Source organism: Sminthopsis crassicaudata, chromosome 1 (genome assembly GCF_048593235.1).
Source record: "Sminthopsis crassicaudata isolate SCR6 chromosome 1, ASM4859323v1, whole genome shotgun sequence".
In the NCBI taxonomy this organism is placed as follows: domain Eukaryota; kingdom Metazoa; phylum Chordata; class Mammalia; order Dasyuromorphia; family Dasyuridae; genus Sminthopsis; species Sminthopsis crassicaudata.
The window spans coordinates 542,516,046-542,536,216 of NC_133617.1; the positions used below are offsets into that span (position 1 = coordinate 542,516,046).

At 32.7% G+C, this 20,171-nt stretch overlaps 1 protein-coding gene across 13 annotated transcripts in view; it reads right to left on the reverse strand.

The window, feature by feature from the left end:
• The window catches only part of PJA2 (praja ring finger ubiquitin ligase 2), a 116,869-nt gene that overhangs the window by 22,474 nt on the left and 74,224 nt on the right, over nucleotides 1-20,171 (reverse strand). For 6 of the 13 annotated variants that reach the window (XM_074281931.1, XM_074281930.1, XM_074281934.1 and 3 more), the window contains 3 exons: nucleotides 17,563-17,745; nucleotides 11,835-11,930; nucleotides 2,657-2,842 (listed from right to left, as the gene is read on the reverse strand). In XM_074281931.1, coding sequence (XP_074138032.1) covers nucleotides 2,657-2,842; nucleotides 11,835-11,930; nucleotides 17,563-17,745 — 465 coding nt within the window. The remainder of the gene's footprint in view (nucleotides 1-2,656; nucleotides 2,843-11,834; nucleotides 11,931-17,562; nucleotides 17,746-20,171) is intronic. The other 7 variants (XM_074281937.1, XM_074281936.1, XM_074281939.1 and 4 more) reach the window with 3 other exon arrangements.

Below are 20,171 nucleotides of genomic sequence, written 5' to 3' on the forward strand. Positions count from 1 at the left end.
AATAATTGGAGCAATAATAAGTGCTCATAGTCTGACAGTGTCAACATGAAAAAAAAAATGCCAGTGACACATAGATTAATTGATTTATTCAGTACTATATCAAATTGACAAAGGGTTATTTTTATAGAATTAGAATAACAATTCTATAGGAGGAACAGAAGATTGTGAATGTCAAAAAGAATAATGAAAAATATAATAGGGAAATATTATTACATTGTAAGAAATGATGAAAGAGATGGATTCAGAAAAACCTGGGAATACTTGTATGAAATGATGCAGAGCAAAGTGAGAAGAATTGAGAATGTGAAATATTTTGATCAAAGCAATGACTAATCATTAACCCAAAGGATTAATGATAAAGCATGCTCCCCAGACACTGCCAATGAGAACTGTGTGAATCTGTTTTGCTTGTCATGCTTATTCACTATAAGATTTTCTATTTCTATTGGTGGGAAGAAGAGAATGACATTGATGGTGATGTCCCTTTCATCACTCAAAAAGTAAAAGGAAATAAGTTATTGAAGCATTAAAAAATAGAAGAGAACAGAAGGAGATTCAGAAGGAAACACAAATACGCAGCTATTTAGAACTCTGGAACTAGCATGCCACTATAATGGATTGGATATTGGACTTGGCATTGGAAAGACCTGGGTTTGAATCATGCTTTGGCCATTCTCTAGCTGTGAGACTCTGGAGAAGCTGCTTATATCCTCTTGGTCTTCCAGTGCTAATTATATACTCTTAACTTCTCATCCTCACTCTCCCGTCCCTAAACTAATCTATACATAATAGAGATCCATGATTTCTTATACAATCTTAGTCTATTTTTTATATATGGTGATGTTAATGTTTATGGATTTTAAGTTTCAAAATACAAATAAATTTTAAGTATTCTAAAAAATTAAAATGAAACTCACATTTCTAAAAAGTACTCACTTTTAAATGAATTGTTTTTTCTAACAGAGCAGAAAATACTGTTTTTAGCTAAGAAGCATAGAATGAGCAAAAAAAAAAAAAAAAATTGAAAGGAAATCTAAATTACATTATCTATGTTGATGCTCTTTTTTAATGCTTATATAAGTTTTTATTGCAGCCAAGCAGAAAAGAAATATAGGAAGAAATGGAATCTTTGAGTAGGATAGCCTTCTCTTGTTAGGATTACAAGGTGATAACTCAGGTTGTCTAAACAATACCTTTGGTTCAGGCCTTTGAAGGGAGTTTACACCTTTGGACTTCATGTTTACATGTTTAAAGGAGTTTGCACCTTTAGAAGGAGCAAGTTCATTGGTTGAAGTGTTTCCCACAGACCCAAGTTCTCACAGGCCCATTCTCTGTGAGGATAAAAGAGACAGCATTGAGCCTGTGAGAACTCAACGGGGCCTGTGAGAACATCCCACAGATGATGACGACAAATATGCTAATATTTCTTCTTTTTTCCCTACACAATAAAAAAAGGTAGAACAGTTTACCTAATAGAGAATATTTGTAACAACATATTCTTTCCTTTGACAAAATCTTAAAAACTTACAATACTGATATAGCAAGAACTTAACATATCCACTAATGTTAAGTCAATAGGTGCCACATAAAAATGTATAATATTCAAGCTATTGCTTGATTCACTAATTAAAGTCCTCACAAAAAATTTGGTTTGAAATAGCAAATCAGAAAACCTAATATTGTATCAGAAAATTATTGTTTCCAGTTTAGAAAATTATACTAGAGGATTGTTCGTGTTTTATTTGGGAGTTAGGAGTTGGGAAGATACTAGCAGAAGGCCAAGAAATACTAGGTATATCAGCATCCATTCCTCAGAAAAGGGTGAATTAGAGCAAAGTTAATAGTAAAAAAAAAAAAAAAAAAAAAAGAGAGAGAGAGAGAGAGAGAGAAGAGAGAGAGAGAGAGAGAGAGAGAGAGAGAGAGAGAGAGAGAGAGAGAGAGAGAGAAAGAAAGAAAGAAACTTCAAAGTTAAAATTATATGAAAATATAAGTCTTTAATATTCTCTTTCAAATACTTTATTTCTGTAGCTGGAGAAAGGCAATAAAAAGCTTGCTTCTTCTGGGAGAAAAATTCTTTTAATGGAATTAGGAATAAATTATATTTTTTACAAAGAAGTAGCACTCTCTAATTTGCTTAGCAATTGCAGCTAGATGGAGTGATAATCATTCATACATTTCAACTGCTCTGAAATATATACTTTATAAATACACAGAATTATTTTTTAAAATATCAGGGAATGTAGTATCACTCTTGTGTTTTAGTTGAGGAAGAATGAATCAATGATTTACTTGTTTGTGGCCAGTGAATATTAGCAGAAAAGAGAATCTATTAAATATTTTGATCACTGTTCCTAATTATAAAAATATTAAAGCATTTAGATGGATGTGTACCCTCACTGGTATTGATTTTCATGCAGAGTTGACCTACCTAACAAATTGAAAAACCTTCTATCCTCTTTAAAAATATCTTCAGGATAATAAAGTAGCCACTCAGGTTGACTATCAATCATGGATTCTGAATAGATTTTTGAATAGATCAGAAGCTAGAAAACACAACTAGCTCTCAAATGTTAACCTTGACACTTTAATATCATACATATCTCTTACCCAATGAAAAAACCAATTATATTATACCGCATAATACTGTAATACATACCTCCATTCCACATCTAAGTCTTCGCTCATACTGGAGTCATCCTCCAGGTTATTGTTCCCATCCAGCATGAAAAATCCTGGGTGTATAAAATGGCTGACAGGGTCATTTTCCTCATCACTACTACTTTCAATTTCTTCATGGTATTGCAACCAAGGAATTTCTCCCTCTTCCAAAGAAGTCTGGTCCCTTTTACATTTTTTTTTGTGGGGGAAAAAGGATATAATTTTAAAACTTATTATAAAAATGATTCTATTAAAATTCTATCGTCTGCAAATGGATTTTAAGTTTTAAAAAGAACTAGTGTTTTTCATATTTTATAATTACCTGCACCAGTACTATAGTTTTTTTTAAACAACAAAATTTATTTTCTTGACTACATACAAACAACTATAAATAACTGTAATGATATAATGGAAAAATGACCGGGCTGGGGTTCAGGAGACCTGGATTCTAGATTTCATTAACTGTGAAAGCTGTGTGATCTTAAGCCATTAACTATTTAGAATTTGGTTTACTTTTCTACAAAAGTGACTGAACAATATACTACCTAACATTCTTTCTGTATATAATATGCTAAGGATTTTTTTTAACTTCATATGCTATTCTGTGTTCTTTCCTTTTGCAGAAAGAAAAAAAATCCAACCATACTAAATAAAACAAACTTTATGTGTTACCAGCCACTCTGAAAATATAGTAAAACATCAGCATAACAGTGTCTACTAATTCAGAACCTGTCATATTCTGCCCATTGAGGTTCAGCTGACATTTATTTTTTATCATATTTGTACGTAAAGTTTATACATGAAAGGTTTATTTGCATAAATAATGTATACAAGACTACACTAGGGAATATTTAATCTTCTTAAATGAAGTTTTAAAGAATTCTGGTAGTACCTATTTACACAAGAATAATTAATCCACCAAATATGAGTTTTACCTTTGCACTAAAATAAGTCCACTGAAACCTTTAGGTGGCAATACTTTCTTGGTAATTAGGTTGAAAATTTGATTTACACTTCAAGGGAACACAAACCTATATAAAATAACTTTACCAAAAATAATTTTAAATTTGGAATTTTCAGTAATATAGAATTTGTTTCTTGCCTTTGCCAGTAATTTTCTGAATATAAATCAATTTTGCCCATATACTGAAGTAGGCCTGTGGGGACCCCTCCTTGGCAACACATTTCTTAATTTATGCTAGTCAGCATATCTATTATCATGAGTAATCTGAGATTCATCTGAGCTTAGAATAATTAAATTTTTTAAAATTCAAGGCTTCTTAAATTCAACTTATAATATTAATTTTTTACTGAATTTCTTAGAAATTCAAACCACTTTTAATACTATTGTAATAACAATGAATGATAACTAAGATTTAAATATGATTTTGAACAATTGTCTATTTTCTTATTTTTCATTCTTCTGAATCCTACCCTGTAAACATAACAGATTTTCTGCAAAGTATAATTTCATCCTAAGTAAAACATATAACATTTAAGACTAAGGTACAATAGAAAGAACATTAGCAATGCAGTCACAAAGTCTAAGTTAAAATTTCACCTTTTATATTACTATCCAGATCAACTTAAGCATATCATTTATCTTCTAACCAATTTCCTCATCTATAAAATGAGGGTGTTGGCTAGATGGTCTCTGAGGTTCCTTTCAGTTCTACTTCTGTGATTCTATGGATTTATTAAAATATTCTGAAACAATTTGCCATAATAGGATAAATGATCTATATATAGATATATATATATACATACACACACATATGTATACTACATATACTCTGACAATCCAAGTCATTGTTATGAAAATTGAAAAAAAAATTAAAGAAAACGCATTTAACATTAGGGGGGCTGAACAATGCTGTGTATTCTATGTACAAAGTTAAAATGGGGAAAATATTTGGAAATTATCATAAATTATTATGTCATTACTTAAATGGTTATTTACAAGTTTGTTTCTTATGATTACTGAATATCAGAGCAGGCTTTTAAAAAGATAATTTTAGTGATGTCATAATCATGACCAGAAACCCATTCCGACATATAGTTAATACTGAATAAATATTTATTAAGCATCTAGTAAGTAGCAAGCATTGTTTGAAGATACAAAAGAAAGATAATCCCTGTCCTCAAGGAGCTCACAATCTAATATATAGAAAGAAGCTGTCAGGAGAAGAGAAGAAGAGAGTCAGGAAAAGGGAGAGAAGAGAGGAAGGGCAGAAAGGCACCTCGATCTCATGGCTTCCTTAAATGGAAGATCTGGGAGGGGATCTCCAGATAATCATCCCCTGACTTCTCCAAACAGAATGGGGGGTCCCCAGAGGGCACAGAGGAGTTATGTTTCAAATTTGAGGTGATTTTGTAGAAAGATGAATTTCTGGAGGGATGATGAAGCCCAAAACAACAACCAGGAGGGAAAAGATGATCTACACAGGTAAAAACCAATCCCCTTTACTCTACACCCCCCAACAAACTATCATGCAGTACACCTAGAACTAAGGCACTCCACTTCACTGCTCCCACCCCAGATCACATTGTTGCTGTGGCAGGTACCAGGAAAGATGGCCTTAGTGTTCTGCAGCAGTAGCCTGTCTGCTTTTCAATTTCTAATAGAATAATTTGCACAGACTGAGTGGACATGGCTAGGTTGTTATCAACACTGTTAATCTTCTCCATAGGGCATCATTCTCTTTCTAGTCATTCATTACTCAACACAAAATATTCTCTTCAAAGTTAACAATGACCACCTTTTAACTTCTTACTGACAAAATCATATAACTCCCTCATCCTTCTTGACCATCTTGGAAGCATTTGACACTGCTGACTACTCTCTTAGATCAAACTATGGTGGGCCAGATGTGGCCCACTGAGGATGTTTATGCGTCCAGCTGGGTTGTGGAAAATGGGCAGAGACAGAGTGTGAGCTTTTGTTTGTATTATAGTCTGGCCCTCCAATAGTCTGAGGAACAGTGAACTGGCCCCCAATTTATTTATTTATTTTAATAGTTTTTATTTACCAGATATATGCATGGGTAATTTTACAACATTGACAACTGCCAAACCTTTTGTTCTAATTTTCCCACTCCTCCCCCCCACCCCAGATTGGCTTCCTACTTAAAAAGTTTGAGGACCACTGTCTTAGATACTGACTCCTCTATGGGTTGAAAAAAAATGTTGCCAGTCAAAACTCTCATCTGTACACTAAAATACAGAAGTATAATTTGGAACATATTTGTTGTTCAGTCAGATTAAAGACATCAGGAAGGTGACATCAACTTATAGGTGAGCTGGATTTCTGTGAGGCAGGGCTGTGCAAAGTCATCAGTCTCACTCTCTAGAGTCATCTGAGTCCAGAGACATGATTGTCAAGATGACTAGAGATGGACACAGATATGGGAGACATTGGCCTTTTTAAGCTAAGATCTTTCTCAGGCCACAGTTTATCTGAGGCAATACCCATTCAGTGATTCAAGCAAGGTAAGAAATAAAGTAAAAAATGGCTTAGGGGAGGAAGAAAGGGAGGGAGAGAGAAAAAGAATCAATTCTGGTGGGGAAGATCCTCAGGATTTCTAGTTAGAATAGAAACAATTGTTATTTATACTCACTCTAAGTGACCAAGTGAGACTTGGGCTTATTACTTATTATTGGTCAATCAGTTAGAACCAGAGTAATTTGAATGTAAGGCATGATAATGCAGCTCAGTTTGAATCCCAAATGGGATTTATCAAAGCCTGGTTTTGCAAAGCTCTACTTCAAGAAATTATAAATGAAACTACATGGGAAAAAGAGTTAATTGTCCTAGTTTATTTTTTGGGAAAAGAACTAGTAGGGAAGAGAAAAGGAATCTAGCCTGCAAACCCTAAGATATCTTGTGAGATTTAAGCAAATTTTCAATGAAGAGTTTTAATAGCTTTTAAATTAATTTAATGCAAATATGAAAAATACACCACTTTCTGATTAGTGTACAAGAATAACAATGGTATCAGGGAAGATAAAAAATTATAAGCCAAACTTCAATAAAACCTTTGTATAACTGATGAATGAGAATGGAAAAATTGGGTGTTATAACTTGTTAAGTGCAGCCAAAAATGTAATAAAAAAGAATCTGGAAGCAGACCTTCAAATCGATATGACAAAGAAGTTATTGAAGATTTTCAAAAACATGAGTTGTGCTTATCACAGTGTGTGGAAAGGTGAAGAACTTACAGATTAAGCACATATTGATCAGAGACTGTTAGCTAAAGTAGATCAAGCCTATAGACCCCAGTCACATGATTTCAGATAAGGCCTGGACTGCATTCCATTGTCCAAAGAAAGGATTGTGTGGACAAAGCTGTATATCACCTTGTCTACTGTATCCCACTGATCAAATAGGGGAATAAAGGTTTATGTGACCAACCACAACATATAGAGGGTGGGATTTTGGAGATTCTTTGTCTGAAAAGTAAAAAAACTGTGAACATTTTCAAAGGAGTGGCTCTCTCCTGCTGTGAATTTGGCTCACAGACCACAGTAATATGCATGGGATCCCCTTCTTGAGATTCTAATAATTCTGCTTTCTATGAACGATCTCTGAATAGTCAATTTGGATAGGTCTTTTTGTCCTAACAACAGTGACTGGTGTATGAAAAGTGCTTAATAATTATTTATCGAATTAAACAGAATGTCTGATGAGTACAGGAAGAACTAATTTTATTTCTCCTTTTTTTTTTCCTACAAAGAAGGCTGATATATATGCTGGAAATGACAGAAAAATTGCTAATAGGGAGTTGACAATTAAGATAAGTAAGGAGATATAAAGAGAACATATAAAGAGATGAATTACAAAGTATTGGAAAAAATAGCATGTGTGAATCTGGCGTATTCTTGGAAAAACAATACAGAATGGAAGAATACTGTGGGACTAGAGAGCAAATATTATCCTAACTTAAAAAAAGAGAAGAAAATAGAATCTTGGAAATATAGACTATTTAGTAAGCTTGACTATGATTCCTAAGTAAAATTATGGAACTTATTATCAGAAATTCATCAAATACAGGTGGTTCTCCTATACTATACTCATTTCATTTTTTGGCAATGACAGTAGGATATTAGATCAGGGAAATATTGTAGCCATGGTCTTCTAGATTTGGCAAAATCTTTCAAGTAATATGTATGGAAAATATGAAAAATGAGCTAAATAATATCATAATTAGATAGATTCAGAACAAATTGAATATTCAGAGCTAGTCATGAATAATTTAAAGATGACTTGGAAAAATATCTGCAGTGGAGAGCCCAGGGATCTATGCTTGTTCTTTTTTTCTCTTTTTAAAAAAAAATTTTTTAAATCTAGCATGTGGATAAAATCATACTATGCTTATCAAAACTGCGAGTGGCACAACGTTAGGAAGAACAGGAAGAACACAGTGTTGATAGCCAGGACCCAAACATACTGTGTTCACAGTCAGGATTAAAAAAAAAAGAAAAATCTTGACAGGCTAGAACACTGGGTTTAATCAAATAAAATAAAATTTAACAGGATAAAATGTATGCTTGGGTGTAAAAACAACAGCTTCACAGTTATAAGATGGGAGAAACATGGCTTCATTAGTTGAATTATATAGTAAAGTTCATGCCATCAGAGCACTGACTGAAGAAAATGAGAATATTTGCCTTGGAGAAGACTCCATGGAGATATCATAGCCGCCTAAGATATGAAGGGTTATCATAAGAATGACTTACATTTGTTTTGCTTACTCCAGAAGGAAGAACTAGAAATAACAGGTGAAACTTAACACAGACAAGTCTAGGCTTAACCCCAGCTTAACTTCATAATTAAAACAGTGAAATTATTATTTTTGTCTCATTGGAAGTCTTCAGGTAGAAGTTAAATGAGTTTATATTGGGTAAATTATAGAAGTTTGGTTTGGAAAAGTTAATTTTCAAGTTCCATGAATTTCTGTGACCCCAATAGTTTACAGAAAGTATACAATACACAGTTCTGGATGGTTATTTAATAGAATTAGAAAGAAGACTCAAGAGTGTTAAGGCCATGGAAAATAAATCATACACAGCATAAACTTTAAGAGGCGCATAAATTTTAAAGAAAAGGCTTTAAAAATGTAGCAAAAGAATACTAGTTCTGAAAAAAGAAATGCTGTTCTGGAAAATAAGTTTATCTTATTATATATTTTGTATAGTTAATTCATACCACCATTGGATACAAGATTTAAAATCCATTAATGTGTTTTATCCTTCATACCTTAAAACTATTTTCAGAATGGCACAAAAATAGGGAAGGATACATAGTGACTTGAATAGATTAATCAACCGTATAATTCAAATAAAATGCCCTGATAAGGTCACAATCCTCTATTTGTTTTGAACTACTTCTGCTTACTTATATACATTTTAAAAAGTTTAAATGGCCTTTTTTTTGGGGGGGAGGGAGTTAAGGGAAGATGCTTTTGTTCAATGTACCTTATTAACTACTCTTACCATTAACGGGAATGGGGCAGAACTTTGAATGTCTTATTTGCTTGTGCCTATTCAGACCCTTCCTTCCATCACACATCTTTTTCTATTCTATTTCTATTTCTGATACTTCCAAGTGTTCAGTATCTTTAAAAACTCCATTATTGAATACTTTGAATTTTTGTTGCTTATGGCAAAGATGCTTTCTATGTATTCATAGTTGTTAAAGTCCCAGCTGTTACTCTCATCTGGACATTTTTTAATGTAATTATATTTTTCCATGAAGTTCACTGATGACTAAAGAGTTAGAATATAAATCTGATGGCATCTTTGTCATTCATGGTGTAAATGCTACAAAAATCTTTGCAGATTAAATAAAAAGTAACTTTAATGGGGTCAATACTATTATGAAAATAATTACTGTTAATTAAAATTAAATAATATAATACATTATTTCTAGTAATATTACATAATTGGAAACACTTTTTTTTTTTATACTTAAATCATTTGCTAAATCTATTACAAGCTTTGCCAACTACTCAATCACAATCAACTGAATCTTACTGACTTGAGGATGACAACAACACTGCACTCTTGAAGAAAGTGTAAATAAATAGGATGTAAGGGCCTTGAGTGTAGGGACTGTTTTGGATCATTATCCCTTGGCCTGGCTCCTCAACCATAGTATGGATATGACAAATAATTGCTGAACTGAATGGCTTGTGGATAATTCCAATGTATCTATTTTTTTTTCTTAAGGCTTTATTTAGCTTCTTTGATGAAACAATTAAGAGATGATTATTCCACTCCAACAAACAATACAACAAAAACTCAACAAGATCCTAGGGCCCAGAGCATAGACACAAGGCAGAACAAAAATTATGTTCATTTATTAATATAATTTGTGGCAGCATGGCATAGTGGATAAAGAACTAACCATTACTCAAGACCTGGGTTCAAAGCTTCCTTGAATGTACACTGGTTATGTGACTGAATATAAGGTTACGTAGCAATTGCTAAGATATCAGAAGAACTAAGTATGAATTCTGGCTTTACTTCCATGTGTGTCCTCCATCAAGTTTCTAAGTTCTGGAGTTCTATTTCCTTACTTGTAAAATAAAAAGATAAGACTACAAGAGATCTAGCTCTAAATCTATGAGCATAGTATTTCTATGTTCATAATAGAAATACTCATAAGTATTTCTAATACAGACTGCTAACCAGCCATGTTTTCTCATCTGGTGTGATTTTTAAACATGTTCTTCAACAGGTTTTTCTCACACTCAATGTTCAGAAGGGTTTTTTTATGCATCTTTTTATACTTTACAGGTACAAGTACAGATTTTGGGGGAGGTGTGGGAGGGGAAAGAAAAATGCTATCTGTATAACTAATTTCTTGCTTTCCATAAAGAATCAATCTATTTCATTTTCTGCTCATTTATTTTATTAATAATCATTATGTAACTTCTTACAAGGAAGTAATTCAACAAAATTCAATTAAGATTTATTCAAGTGCCTTCTTTTGCAAGGCATTCAGAGACAACATGATAGGGCATAATAGAAAGGTGAATCTGGAGTCACAGAAAACTGGGTTTAAGTTCTGCCTCTGACACATATTACTTATTTAATCAATGTAAAATCTTTTTTATGTCTGAGTGTTCCAAACAAGTCTCTATGATATTAAGTTACTAACAAGTAGCTGCACTGGACAGTAAGAGTACAAAAATAGAAACAAATAAAAATTCCTATTCAAACCTAGGTCCAGGTCAACATTCCTCTCAGGGACATACACAGTAATTTCAAAGGATTAGCCATTTTACTATATGTCATAATACTGACTTTAAGAACTTTTCATCAATTTACTTTGCTCTACAAAGGCCATCATATTGACTTCTTTTGAATAATGATAAATCTCACTGAGGAGGCAAAATAACACTTAGAGACAAAGCAATTAGCATGAGCATCTGAAATTCTTCCATCTTGACTTTGGCATAAGATATCCTTCGTAGTAAAAACTTCTGACAAACATTTAGCTCCCCATTTTATACCTCACTTGACATTGATGCCTTGCTTACTCTATATGGCTGTGTCACCAAAGAATCTTATAAGATTTTAATACATGTATAAGACTCACGGTTGAAGAGCATCCTTTAAAATTCCATTCTATTCTGCTGACTCTAACACTATTTTAAGAGAAACAACAAAAACATAGCAGAATTTTGTATTCTCTGTAACTTTCAGTCAATTTAGTGACATTCTTTAGATGTTATCTGAAAACAGAAAAATTTTAAAAGCTTATATATTTCTTTCACATTTTCATCAACACACCTTTAATCTGTACATAAATCATTATTTATTGACGTCTTCCTAATTGTCTTTTTGGGAACATTAATATTTTCTGTGATATATTTGCTTGTATCTTGTCTCCCCCTTTGATATCTTACATGAGATCCAAAACATCAAAAGAAAAATAAGTTACATTTAAGTATTTAATACATAGAGCTAACTCCTAACTAGCAAAACGACAATCTTGACTTTCTATACTTTAAACTACAGCTTTTAAGACACAGTTATTTGGAACTGCCTGGACTCCCCCTTCAACTCCCCTTCAGAAGCAAGCACTCTGTTTCTGATGACCAAGGCCCTCAAAAACAATGAAGTCCTCACTTTCTTCTTTCTTGACTCAGGCTACCTTTTTCTGCTCATACCTGAAAGTGCTAGCAGTTTTGGCCAGGAAAATCCAGTCAAAGACAGGATCATGGTTGATCCATAGGGTATCCACCCATGGAACTTCTTGGAGGAAGCTATGATGCAGATTGAAAACACATTTCATTAATCAAACTAGAGGCCACATCTGCTATATCAAGCTAGGTGAAATAGCTTACATTCAAAGTATTGAAATTGCACATTCTAAGTAAAATACTATACCCAAATCCATTTTAACTGTGAATTTTTCTGTTTTTTCCCTTTTTAATTTCTGCACATCTTTAAAATAACTGCCAAATAGATGTTCCTAAATCACAGGTTCTATGAAGCTTCAATGACTTTCTTGTCTACAAGATCAAATAAAAGCTTTCTTAACAATTTGGCTCTAGACAAACTTAACAGGCATACTTCATTTTACTTTCCTTTCTCATATTCAATGATCCAACCAAATTACTCTATTGGTTTTATTTCCAAATTCAGAATTCCATTTCTTGCCTTCATGTACAAGCTGTCCTAAAGTTCCAGAAATGTGCTCCCTCTTAAATGCCACCTCTCAAAATCTTTGGTTTCTTTTGGGGCTCAGGTTAGATTTTATTTCCTACCAAAAGCTTTTCCAGACCCCCCCCCTCCTCCAAGTGTTGGTATTTGGGACTCTTATTAAATATCATGTATATACTTATCTATATAAATATTCCATACTGTTTATAGTATAGAAGCTCTATGAGGATAAGGATTGTTTTTCTTTTTGTCCCTGTATTTTAGTAACTTGCAAATGTCTGGCACAGAGTAGAGAGATCCTTAATAAATGCTCAGTGAATTTTCAAAATATCTACTTTGGCAATTCTTTGAAAAAAATTTTTATTTTCCAGATTAAAAATGCATAATCAAATTCATTTATCTTTCTCACTAGTGTGGGTTCTTAGATGCTTTTAAAAAACACTTAGGGCCTCAGCCTGACAAATATGGGAATATGTTTAGGAGAATTGCATATGTTTAACCTTTATTGGATTGTTTGTTGTTTTGGGGATGGAATAGGCAGGGAGAGAGAGAAGAATTTGGAAGACAGGATTTTGCAAAGGAGTATGCTGATAACGATCTTTGCACATATTTGAAAAATATAATACTATAAAACTGGAAAAAAAACCCAACTATTATCCATATTGCATAAATTTTGGTATGTGTCATTGTTTTCATTCTATTTCATATACTTATCATTTTTATGACTTTTTTAGTAACATTCATTAAGCAAACATCAAATCTCCAATTAAGTATTTTATTAATATTTCTTATTGTTTTTAATTTTTATCTTTAAGAGTATGAAAAGGATTTAAAGTTTTTACTTTTTTGCATTTACCTATGGGTTTTTTATGATCTTTAGGCCAGTACAATATTTAAAGATTTTATGAAAGGCTGGAGTTGGAGAAATGACATTAAAAGTGGCAGAGCAATGACTCTGAAGTAGAGAATCTGGGTTCAAACCCTACCTCTGTTGCTCACTGTTTGTGTGACCTTGGGCAAGTTACTTGCCTTCTTAAGCTTCACTTCTACATCTGCAAAACGGGGGCATTGTGAAGCAGGTGAACCCTAATGTTTGTTCTAGCTCTATGTGATCCTAAGGATCTTGAAGGTCTTCACATTCCAATTCAGTAATTGCCAATGATTTAGAACATGTTTTAAGATCCTTCTTTAGATTTCTAATAGAAGTGATTGAAAGAGATGCTGTTCATCTACAATTACTCTCTTAGTATCTAGGTCTCTTTTGAAATTCAGAAAGCTATTCTTTTAAGTACTTAGATGCTATATGACATTTGGTATGTATATGTGTGTTGTAAGTGCGTGTGTGTTTGTCTCTAAGTATATTTAATATAGATATATATATTTCTGATCTATGGTGTCTTTAACATAAGTTTTCTTATTTGTTTCTCAAGAATATTTTTATCATCTTATTTAAAATAATTATCATTCCTACTTGTTTTTATTCGGTTGAAATATAATTTTTCCCCACTTTTCATTTTAACTTCTTATGAATTTTAAAGTTTTGATTGATATTCTTGTATGAAACAAATTTGGATTTTTAGTTTTGAATTCATTTTGCAACTTTCCTTTTTTTAGGATAAGCTCTGCTTATTCAAGGTTATAACAAGCTTTTTATTTTCCCCTTCATCAAATCCTGTGATGTTATTATTATTATTATTATTATTATTTGCTGAGGCAACTGGGGTTAAGTAACTTGCTCAGAGTAACTGGTAGGAAATGTTAAGTATCTGAGATGAAATTCGAACTCAAGTCCTCCTGACTACATTAATTAATTAATAAAAATTTGCACTCATTACCTGCAGCTTATGTTGCATGAAATAAGCCACACACACAGTCTCATCTGTCTCTCTCAAATCATGCCATTATTTCTCTTCCTAGCTCCAACTCAAATCACTGTATTAAAACAAAAAAACATCAGCCCTATGCTGTTGTGACTAGCTTTACCAAAAGTAACCCATGAAGTAGCCTCCTACAAATAACCTCCATCCTTCTGTTTCTCAGCCCAGATAAGCATATGGCTAATTAGGTTTCCTTTCCTAATTTAGTCTCCCCTCTCTTTTTTTAGAATAACTTTTATCTATGGTGCCTTGATTTCAGGAAATTCTAAAAAAGTCCCTTTTTATGTTCCTTTCCTTGCTTTTTCTTAGACACTTTTGTCTAATCATCCAACATCACAGATTATTGTTCTGTGTTATCTTCAATATTCCACAGGCAAGATGGGACAACCAAATAAAAATGGTCTTGTTTTTTCCTTATACCATGTATATATAGCATGTAGTAATTAATTTCTTAGAACTTTCAAAATATTTTGTTAAGTTTACCTTTTGTACATTTTTTTTTTTCCCACTGAGTTGGTATTCCAAAATTCTGCTGACCTTCACCTTGCCTGGAAATCATTCTATTAAAAATCCATCTTTTCTCCCATATGTCTTTCTACTCTCCTCCTAAGATTATAGTGTTGTAATCATCAAGCATTTATTACAAGATTATTTTTCTTTTTTTTCCCCTACAAGTTCTGTATGATCGATAGTGGTGTCCTTAGATAAAAGAGCCCTTTACACTTTGTTGCTTCAAAGACTTTTTCTTTGGCCACCGAGTTTTGGAGCTTGGCATTTCTCTGTCCTCTGGTTTAAATTCTTCTGACTAATTTCCTTTTATTATTTACTGATATATACTTGTCTTTTTTTTGTTTCACTATATTTTTCTGAGGGCCAAGGAAACCTTAAATTGTTTCACTGAGCTCTTTTGTCATTGTCAGTTGCTTTGCTTTGTAAAAATCCTACATAAGTCTTTTAATTTTACTGTTTTTTAAGCTTCTCTAACTTTTTTTGGCTATATATATATTTTTTTTCATTTTCATTCTTTTCCTACTGTTGTATTAAACCTTTCAACTTTTTGTATATATAGCTTGTTTCTAGAAAATGAAAAGTAAAGTTCCAAAGATTTACAAAATAAACTGAAAAATGAAGTTCACAAAAATTACAAAATATATTTGATCCTCTTAGAATTGTCAGTAAAATCTGGAAAAATCAGTACTTGGAATAAATTTGAATGGTCTGGCATTTGCTCCAAGTTTTCTTGGTTTCTTACTCCTCCAGATGTAAAACATCAATTCTACTGTCAAATTGTTTTTTTATGCCTCCAGATTTGATCTGTATTTTAATTTAATTTAATTATTAAATTACTGATCAAATCCTGGGGTTAGAATAGTTTTGTTTTCATTTCTGGATATGTAATTTCTGTCTCTCTCAAATCATGATAGTTATTTCCATTTTCTGCTTGTCTTCTTTTTACCTCACAAGCTTTACTGCATTAAGAAGTCTTTTAAAATTTATTTATTTCCTTAAGTCTCTGCAATATTTTTTCTATGGGATTTTCATTATGAGTTTTTTTTTTCCATCTTTCCTTTTTTAAAGAAAACTGTAGACCATTTCTTGTGGTTTTGAGGTGATAAACAAGAGAGGAGTTTGATATACATATCTTATTCAATCATCTTGTCAACTTCCCCAGAAAAGTCTGCTTTTTATAACACTAATCTTTGCAAACTTTTACAAGTTTACTTTTAATAGTGCTTATTCGTTAAGGAAATTTGTATTTTCAGAGACAGAAAAGATATATACTGGCATTAAAGCACAAAAGAAAAGGCTAGCTGGAATGGTTCTGAGTAAAATAAAATTTTATATTTCAAGAACATCTTGCCAAATAATGCAGTTTAAAGCTAATTTAAAACAGCACTAATAAGACTTTTAGGAGAGCCTGTATCATGCATATTCTCAAAGCTTCTGAACAGCTATAGTGCAAATTCATATACTATAATACAATGAACCGAACTTGTGATTTAAAAAAATAAAGTTAAAAACAACTGATCTATACCTTATACATCTTTATAATAATAAAACTAATTTATATAATATTTAAAATTTTATGAAATATTTTACATCTATGACCTTGTTTGAATCTTATAACAACCATGTGAGGTAGATAATGTTATTATTTCCACTTTACTGATGAAGAAACCAAGGCTGAGAGATGCTAAGTGACTTGCCCAGGGTCACATATCTAGTAAGTTTCTAAGGTAGGCTTTATCTCAAATTATATATGAAACTTTCTATTTAATTACTGTTGCATTCTATTTCATCTAAGCCACAGTTCATTAGTGGCATTCTTTTAGATAATTTGTGTATCCTTTTTATCCACTTTTCTTATGCCACTCAATATATGTTGAACTATTTTCCTCCACTTGCTTAGAGAATAGAAATGGAGTTTAATATTATCCTGACTTTGATTTCATGTTAAGAAATAATAGCAACTACCTCTTTAAGTAAAATGAAGAAAATAAAGCTGGAGGAAGAGAAATATGACAGAAAGATATGAAGCAGGTACCTGTATAGGAGAAAATTGAAAAATAGATACACTTCTACTTACTCTCAAGGGTTATTCCCTTGTATGTGTGTTCAAGGATATTGCCAGACTATCCTGTTTAGAATGGCAACAACTCTTAATGGTGGATACCCACAGTACAAAAAACGAGGTTACTGTGCCTCTGGCAGATGTCCCAACTTCATATCTTTTTGGGGTATCAAAATCACAGGTTACTCTAACCCTCTTCCCCCTGCCAACTGCTCATACGTTAGCCTGGCATCGATTAATGAAAGAATGTTAATATATCATTTGGGAATTTTATTATTTTTGTTTGTTTGTAATTTTAACAGTATAGGGAATTCTCTAGTGAGCCTTGAAAATTTCTTCTCCAATACAGGTAACTCAGTTAAAATGAAACCACCAAAATTACCTGTCACTTATACAACTCAAATCTCATTTTTCATAAGTATCCTACTATAATAATTATTCTTTTATCTAAAAATATCTATTTCTTTATTAAGATTCTGCTCTATACTAGAGCAGAATATATAATTACTGAACATTTGTATTTAAAACCATCCATGTTTTCAATTTAATCACTTCGGAACTGAATAAATGATTGGGTTTTTTTTTTTGGAGGGGGAGGTTGGATGTTGACATTTATAACTTCAGTAACAGTAGATTATTGGGTTAATGCTATATGAAATATATGATCAATAAAATTCCTATTTCTTTGAAATATATATACACACACACATATATATATGTATATACACACACACACACACACACTCACTATGTGGTGGTGGGTGGGAGTACAATTCAACATACCCTGTATGGAAAGAGTATTCTGGGGTTTCTTCTTCAGGACCACTACTATTACTCTGTAGCTCAGGTTCATGTTCCTCTTTTCCTGGCAGAGTCTCCCAGCTTTCATCACTTGACGACTGATCTTTTTCTCTAGCAGAAAAATGAGGCAAAGAAGCAGACCATTCTCCATCACTGCATTCTGAACTGCAAATTTATGATACAAAGGAAAAAGTTGGTAATGATTATTGGCCATCTGGATATTTCTTTTAAAGTTTTAACCATCTATAATAGTATACACTGGATAATATAGTTTGCTATCATCCAAGATCAGAAAAATGTATGTTTAGCTAATTACATATAAATTTGAATGAATTTTCTATAAGTCCAGCAACACATATTTAAAGAAATACAAACATATTAAATATGAAAACAGTATGAAGCAAAATATATAAAACTTTCATCAATATTTTTTCTTCACAACTATAATATATCTAGATAAGTTGTTTGTATTTTCATTGGGTTCCAAATAAGTCTTTTACAATTTCCCAAATATTAATTTATGTTATATTCAACATAGTAACATTTTAAATAGATTCAATGTCCCTTTTACCTAAAAGATGATACCAATAAAACATAAAAATATTAGCCTGACCTTTGAAAAAACAGCAGAGATAACTTGAAATGTATTAGGCCTAAAGGACAGAAAGTGGTGGGAAAAACTGCTTTCATGAAGAGATACAGCTTCAAAGTAGCTGATATAGACCACGCAAACACAACTGGGTTTAGATCATACTTGGCTATATGTAAAATTCTCTATGACTCAAAAAACAACTCTTTCCAAAATAAGATCACTGTCATATTTTTCCCTGTGATATGCACATGATTACCAATCCCACCAATTCACAATTAAATTATTGCCAATGACAAGCCTTAATATTCATTACTTAAATGCCCTTTTCTAGAGAAAGTCAAGAAAATTGTATGATAATCAACTATGACTTTTTTTTTTTTTGAAAATTCTTCCTCCTTTATCACAGAGTATTACCCTTTGGTGATAAAGTGAATACAATGGTTGGATCTAAAGTCAGTAAGACCTGAGTTCTACCTTGCCTCACTCATTTACTAGCTATGTGACCTTTGGATTATCCACTGTAAAGTGAGAATAATAATAGAATCTAAATCACAGGGTATTATTATGTGGGTAAACTGAAATAACAGATATAGAGTGCTTTAAAAATATTAAAGTGCAATATAAATCCTAGTTATTTTTTTTTATTACTAGTAGTAGTAGCAGCAGCCACAGCATTAGGCAGTAGAAGTAGTTGTAGTAGTTGTGATAGTGTAGTAGTAATAGCAATACCAGCAGCAGCTGCAGCATAATATATAGGAGACTATGATTAGCACTTTTCAAAATTTCTGAAAATTTTAAAATTTCTACTCAAAGAAAATCCCAGTAATCAAAAAACAATATGTCTGTCTGTTGTATAACTGTAACTTATCTTACAATTATCACCTCCCTAGGGTATTAAAGATAACAGGAAAGATAAAAGGATAACTGAAAGAAGGTAACAAAAAAATCTGTAACAAATTTTTGACCTTTCTCTTAACCTCTACTTTCATGCCTTCAACAAGTCAGTTAAGAAGTTTGCTTTTGCTCACCTTAAACTCCCTAAAAACAAAACTCAATATAGTCTATTCACCATTCCCTCAACCCCCCCAAAAAACCCAGTTGTCTTTTGTCTTCCCTATTTTTCTTAAAAAGGAAAATCAAAATCAGTCTCTCTGCCACATTAATTCAGGTCCTTATTACTTCAGACAAGAAGCTCAAACGGTGAGTTTTATTGTTTGATAAGCAGTTCAGTGGCCCAAGTGGCACAGTAAATAGAGTATAGGCTTGTTATTGTTTGTCTTTCATTCTCAAAGAGGACATGACATTCAGGAGGTGATGCCAAAATACACAGGCGAATTGGATTTAAGTAAGGGAGGACTTTGCAAAGTCACCAGCCTCACTTTCTCCTCCAGAGCCATCTAGGTCCAGCTATAGATCAGGACAACTGGAAATGGCCATAGATTCAGTGGGAAACCTTAATCATTTTGATGGGGGTTGAGGTCCCTTTAAGATTCCTTTCTGATTTCCAACCCCCTCACCCCAATGCCTGAAGAAGCTAGGATCTTGATTCACAAATCCTGGTCAAAAAGCACCCTTTTTGAATTCCAATGATATCCAGCTTTCCTAGTCCCCACTTTCTACTCAGGTTTCCCCAACCCCCACAAACAGCTTCTTCCTTACCTAAGGACCTACTGAATTCTATTCAATGCTAACCCTGGCCTAAACCCTGGTCAGGAGGCTGGGACTCCACCCACCTTTAAGATTATAAAAAGAGTAACCCTGGAAGTCTGCTCTTTGCAGGAACCCCCCAAACATGGTATCCTTCTGGCCATGTAAGGGTTCCTGTCCACCGGCGACAACCACCTCTGATCCTGGTGTCTTTCTACCTTTGCCCTTACTTCTAAACCCTTACAATAAACTTTTTTTTTTCTTTTTTTTTTTTTTAATCAATCTGTTTTCGGGCCTGTAAATTCCTTTACATGGGACTCTATGCCGTCACTGGACTATCCTTGTTCCGACC